Below are 6,000 nucleotides of genomic sequence, written 5' to 3'. Positions count from 1 at the left end.
GCTGCTGTGAGCCGGCTGTGTGCTTTCTGTTGGGGGGTTGGGGGTGACGGATCGGAGGGTTGCACCTCTGCTCTGGGCTGGCACAGGCAGAGCCTGGGGCCTTTCTGTCCCCTCCAAGCCCCAGGGTCAGATCTGTAAAGTGGGGGGAGAGCTGACATCTCAGCACTCTAAAAATCTACCGGTGCAGGAGGCTGTGAGTGACTGACGGGAGGGCTGGCCATGGCCACAGCTGTGATCCAGGGGGCCCCCGGCTCCGGGGCAGTCATTAGAGTGCATGTGTGTTCTGGGCGGAGGACTTCTGCTCCTCGCTCCAGCCAGGAGCCAGGTACCCTACCCCCCTGTAATCCCCAAGTTTAGGAGCACTGAGGGACCTGCTTGTCACAGAGCCGTCGTGAGCATGTCAGCTCAGCCCCCAGCAGCACCCAGGCCAGGCCACACGGCCCTGATGCTATAAAGGGCCTGGCCTGAAAGTCCTGCCGGGTGCAGGGCCACCTGCCCACCAGGGTACACAGGCTGGGCCCTCCCTGCCCCGCAGAGGACGCACAGCTCAGGTCTGCACCGCTCGTGCCGAGGGGTCAGCAGCGCACACAGCTCAGCCCAGAGTGGGCTCCTGTGCCTGGCCCCCAAGTCACGGACCCTTTGCTCACCAAGCTCAGGAGACCATGATGCTTGCAGCCTTGGGGACAAATTTACGGAGGCGTGTGTAATTTCTAAGAAGCCAGGGTTGGCCCACGTCCTCTGACCACAGAGGCTATGGCTAGAGATCTCTTAGGTCCTAAGGACGCCCCCCAACCCTGGGAATGGGCCACCAGAGCACCCCACCCAGACTCGCCTTGTTTTCTGTTTAGCAGCTCTTCCTTTTTCAAATAGGCCCATGAACGTGCAGTTCACGAAGCAGGTGAGGCAAGGCTGGGGGTGGGAGGAGCCCCATGCCCTCCCCTGGCAGCCTTGTTAGCCCCAAGGCCAGGGGCCCAGAGACCCTGCCTCATGCTCCCCATGACTGGCAGAGGAGGCTCCCCCAGAGTGGCCCTGGATGGCTACGGCCTTAATAGCTCCTTACTCGCCCACCTCAGGCTACGTCCATGGCAGGGCTTGGATCTGGCTTCAGCACATCCCAGCTCAGCAGCCCCCTTGGTGCCTCGGCAGGGGCAGGGGCAGCAGGGGACACTGCCTCAAGCACAAGCTCTGGGGCTTGCAGCTCAAATGCCCTGCCGTTGGGTCCGGCCCAACTGAGGGCCACCCGCAGCCAACAGGGGCACCATCCATGGGCCACCAGGACGTAGGCTGCCTCTGAGCAGCCTCCTCACGTGCAGACAGGGCTTGTAACACTCCTGGGGCGTAAGTGAAAGAATCAACACCCAAAAGAACCCCAGGACCACCCTCCACGTATGGTGCGATCCCAACTGTTCAAACATTTATCTTCACGTGGAGCGAGGTGGAAGGAAATGCACACAAATGTTAACAGCGGTCAGACTCCAAGAGGCTCTGGTTCCTGTCTGAACTTTTCTGTTGATGTTCCTACAATGACACATGTTGCTTTTATCATCTTACGTGTTAATTGCTCAGTCGTGTCTGTTTGCGACCCCATGGACTGGAGCCTACCAGGCTCCTCTGTCCATGGGATTTCCCAGGCAAGAATACTGGAGTGGGTTGCCATTTCTGACTCCAGGGGATCTTCCTGACCTAGGGATGGAACTTGGATTTCCTGCATTGCAGGTAGATTCTTTACTGTCTGTTCAGTTCATGACTGAGTCAGACACTCAGTCATGTCTGACTGTTTGCGATCCCATGGACTGCAGCACGCCAGGCCTCCCTGTCCATCACCAACTCCCAGAGCTTACTCAAACTCACGTCCACTGAGTTGGTGATGCCATCCAACCATCTCGTCCTCTGTCGTCCCCTTCTCCTCCTGCCCTCAAACTTTCCCAGCATCAGGGTCTTGGACTTCACTGGTGGCTCAGCTGGTAAAGAATCTGCCTGCAATGTGGGAGACCTGGGTTCAATCCCTGGGTCAGGAAGATCCTCTGGCGAAGGGAATGGCAACCCACTCCAGTATTCTTGCCTGGAGAATCCCATGGACAGAGGAGCCTGGGGTTGCAAAGTCCAGGGGTTGCAAAGAGTTGGGCACTACGAGTGAGCAACTGAGCACACACACACAAAGTGGCTGAGGCTCAGGCGGTACACGGCGTCCCCAGAGTAGGGCTGGACCTCCATCCTGAAAGACACTACATCTCCAGGGGGAGGACGCCAGGGCACCCCTCGCCTGGGAAGTCACAGCCACCGGGTCCACCACAGGCCACCCCCCATGGAGGGACTGTGGAAAGGACCAGAAAGGGCCTGGGATGCAGTCAGACTTTGATTCGAGCACCTCAGTTTCCTTACCTGTAAAAGGGGGAGGTAACAGTGTCCACTTTGCTGAACCCACAGCTCGGGGCGGGAGGTGGTATGTTCTCTGCCCAAAGCAGGGGTCTACACCTGCTGTTCGTCTGACACCCTCTGCGTCCCACTCCTGGGCAGCAGGAACCACCAGCCACCTTCCTCCAGAGCCCCATTACCCTGGCTGCAGGCCCCTGCCGAGGACAGTGGGCAAGGGTGGCCCACGAAAAGAGCAAGATGAAAAAAGGGAACAAGCCGAATGGGAGGCTGCGGGCCTGCTCCCTCAGTCACCCTCCGAGCCCCGGCGAATTGCAGCCACCTCGTGCCTGCCTACAGCACCCAGCTCATCGCCTAAAGAGCTGGGATTAGGGGACCCCCTCCAGGGGCAGGGCATCTGCCTATTTTCCAGCTGATAGGCCAAACGCCCTGCCTCTGTTGCAAGCCAACACCATGAGCCTAACCAGTTACCTCTGATTTCCATGAGAAGACCCAGCACCATCTTTCTAATCCTGATTTAACAGGCCAGGGGACTCGGATTCAGGCAGAACGTTTTATCCTCACCTGCCTTTGTTTCATGGGAGTCCTGTTCTGGAGGACTCATGAGTTCTTTTATGAGAAGTCTCCCAAGATCTGTCAGTGGCTTCTGGGTGGATTTGGGGAGAAACAGAGCAATCAAGTTATCCGACCTGCTGACTGATTCTGAAACCTGAAACCGGGGCAGTGGGTGAATTCAGAAAGCCTGCAGCTCACCACCCTGACTGGAGGCCCATGCTTGCCCCGTCCACCTGGTCCCCATGGGGCCTCAGTGTTCCCCCCGCTCTGCTGAATGAAGGGCTTGAGGCAGGCGAGGTGTCTCGGGGCGCGGGCCCTCTGACGTGTAGGGGTTCAAGTCCAGGGTGGGATCAGTGACGGTCCTCCCAGCCCCCGAGCAGTTAGAGCCTGAGTCACTGCAGGTCAGGGCGGAGTTTATTTCACCATTAATTTCCTGGGGGTGACAAGTCAACAGTTAAGGCTCTAGCAGGTACCCTCCATCTACAACCTGGCATCCAGAGGTTAGAGTTCTCACGCTGAAGCACCACAGGGCGGCCCTGGGAGCCACTCTGTTTTGGCTCCGGAGGGGATGGGATGGGGAGAGGGGCTGCATGGTTTGGGAGGTGCACGGGGAGCACTGAGTGCCCACTCTGACACCGGGTGGGGGCCGGAGCCGCTGGGCTGTCCCGGGGAGGCTGGCTCAGCTCTGCCTACAAGGACGGTGCCCGGGAGACCCCCGCTTCCTCCAGGTGCTTCCCTAAAGCGCAGGGACTGTTCACTAAAAGACAGTGGGCAGTGCTTGCTTCGGCAGCACATATACTAAAATTGGAACGATACAGAGAAGATTAGCATGGCCCCTGCGCAAGGATGATACGCAAATTCGTGAAGCGTTCCATATTGAAAAAAAAAAAAAAAAAGACAGTGGGCAAACGCCTGAGTCCAATCAGGTAGCACATTTAAAGGATGTGGTGTGAATGGAGGGTGGGTGTGGGCATTCAACAAGTCTGCCCACCTCTCGACTTCCAGAGGGACAAACAGATGGGATGGGCCATCAGCGGGGATCAAACTCCCCCCAGGAGGCTGGGAGATGTGTCTGGGGAGGGTGAGGGGAGGAGAGGGTCGATAGAGGGAGACAGAGGAGGAACTGGTGGCTCAGGGGCCCAGAACTGCCTGGCTGGCACCCTCTTGCCTGCCTCTCCAGGGCGGAGGGCAGCACCCTGGGTGGTCTGGGCACGGGGCAGGGCGGCAGGAGGCGGGCCTCCCAGAAGGCCCGTCACTTGTCCGCGTGTTGCAGCAGCAGGTCCACGGCCTCTGCGAGGTTGTCCACGTATCCATCAGCCTTGACTTCCGGATGGTGCTCGTCGCTGGGCCTGGAGGGCAGGACAGAGGGTTAGCCGGTCAGTAACCCCTAGGTGACCCTCTGAGGTCACTGCCTTCCCAGCATCCAGCACAGGCCCGGCCTCACCCTCGGGAGGCTTCCAGGCCCTTCTGCGTCCCATCAGGCCAGGCTGGCCTTGGCTGGTGCGGTCCCTGTCCTCCCCCTGCCCCAGTCCCGGCCACCCCCACTCAGAAACACCCAGGCCTCCCTCTGCCTGGACTCCTCCCTGAGCCCCTCCTGTGGGCAGCTTGCTCAGAGCCCCGTGGCAGAGTGGCCGCTGGCCCCTGCTCCATCCATGCTGCCAGCAGAAGCATCATGCCCTGGACAGTGGGGCCCTGAGCTCCGTCCTGCTCCGAGTTTCCCACCCAGACCCCGGGGTGGGTGGGGGGCTCACATACCCCCAGTGGCTGCACCACCCAGCAGAGGAAGGCTCCTCGTAAAGCTGCTCTCCGGCTGAGATCTGGGGGGCGAGGACCGCGCAAACCCTGCATCTGTGCCCTCCTCTATTCCCCGAGGCCCCGCTGGACACGGAGAACAAGGGCAGTGAGGCCACACGATGAGGGCAGGTGTCCACAGGGCTGCAGGGGACCCTGTGCAGGGGCTGCGGCTGAGCCAGGCTCCCAGCAGACGTGAGAAGGGAAGGGGAACTAATGGGGCTCAGCCTCGGTCCCATGAGCGGGCAGGGACTCGGGGTGGGCTCCCGGGGACGACCCCCAGAGCCCTGACAGTTGTGGGAGTGGCCTAGAGGGTGGGCTATCAACTGGAGTGTGGGGCCCTGGTGACAGGAAGGCACCCCCTACCCCCACTGCTCGTGGGTTGGAGATTGATGGCAGGGGTGGGGGGGATACCCCAGTGCAGCTTCCCACGCTGAGGGGCTGCCGCTGGCATCACCCCAAAGTCCGAGCCAAACGCCCCAGGCAAGCATGAAAGCTCATCCACCCCAGCAGCGGGGCCACCACCTCGGACGCCCCCGGGAAGAAGTGGCTGAAGTGGGTTCTGACAACATCCTAAAAGTCAGGTTGCCCCTTTGGAAAGTTTTGATATTGAAAAAGCACTTGACCCTAAAATGGCCATCCTGAGCAAAGGCCGTGGAATTAAAGGCACTGCTCCTTGGAAGGAAACTTATGACCAACCTAGACAGCACATTAAAAAGCAGACATTACTTTGCCAACAAAGGTCTGTCTAGTCAAAGCTGTGGTTTTTCCAGTGGTCATGTATGGATGTGAGAGTTGGACCATAAAGAAAGCTGAGTGCCAAAGAATTGATGCTTTTGAACTGTGGTGTTGGAGAAGACTCTTGAGAGTCCCTTGGACTGCAAGGAGATCCAATCAGTCCATCCTAAAGGAGATCAGTGCTGAATATTCATTAGAAGGACTGATGTTGAAGCTGAAGCTCCAATACTTTGGCTACCTGATGCGAACAGCTGGCTCATTGGAAAAGACCCTGATGCTGGGAAAGACTGAAGGCAGGAGGAGAAGGGGAGGACAGGATGAGATGGTTGGATGGTATCACCGACTCAATGGACATGAGTTTGAGCAAGCTCTGGGAGTTGGTGATGGACAGGGAGGCCTGGCATGCTGCAGTCCATGGGGTCGCAAAGAGTCGGACATGACTGAGTGACTGACCTGAACTGAACTGAGCAAAGGTGCCTTTTGCAGGGGCTGGAGGGGGCGGTGAGTTACTGTGTGGCTTGTGGGATCCTAGCTCCCTGACCA

At 58.9% G+C, this 6,000-nt stretch overlaps 1 protein-coding gene and 1 non-coding gene across 3 annotated transcripts in view; one reads left to right on the top strand and one right to left on the bottom strand.

Moving 5' to 3' along the window:
- Window positions 1-3,324: 3,324 nt before the first annotated feature.
- The window catches only part of LOC102413256 (phospholysine phosphohistidine inorganic pyrophosphate phosphatase), a 127,023-nt gene continuing 124,347 nt past the window's right edge, over window positions 3,325-6,000 (bottom strand). For both annotated transcript variants that reach the window (XM_045164206.1, XM_025274393.2), the window contains one exon: window positions 3,325-4,277. In XM_045164206.1, coding sequence (XP_045020141.1) covers window positions 4,242-4,277 — 36 coding nt within the window. In that variant the 3' untranslated portion in view covers window positions 3,325-4,241. The remainder of the gene's footprint in view (window positions 4,278-6,000) is intronic.
- On the top strand, window positions 3,703-3,809 carry LOC112581665. Its single transcript, XR_003106285.1, has one exon. It is a non-coding gene; the product is annotated as a U6 spliceosomal RNA (small nuclear RNA).

The sequence above is a fragment of the Bubalus bubalis genome, chromosome 23 (genome assembly GCF_019923935.1).
Source record: "Bubalus bubalis isolate 160015118507 breed Murrah chromosome 23, NDDB_SH_1, whole genome shotgun sequence".
Classification (NCBI taxonomy): domain Eukaryota; kingdom Metazoa; phylum Chordata; class Mammalia; order Artiodactyla; family Bovidae; genus Bubalus; species Bubalus bubalis.
The sequence above is the reverse complement of the archived record's forward strand: the minus strand, read 5'-3'. Positions and strand labels throughout refer to the sequence as shown.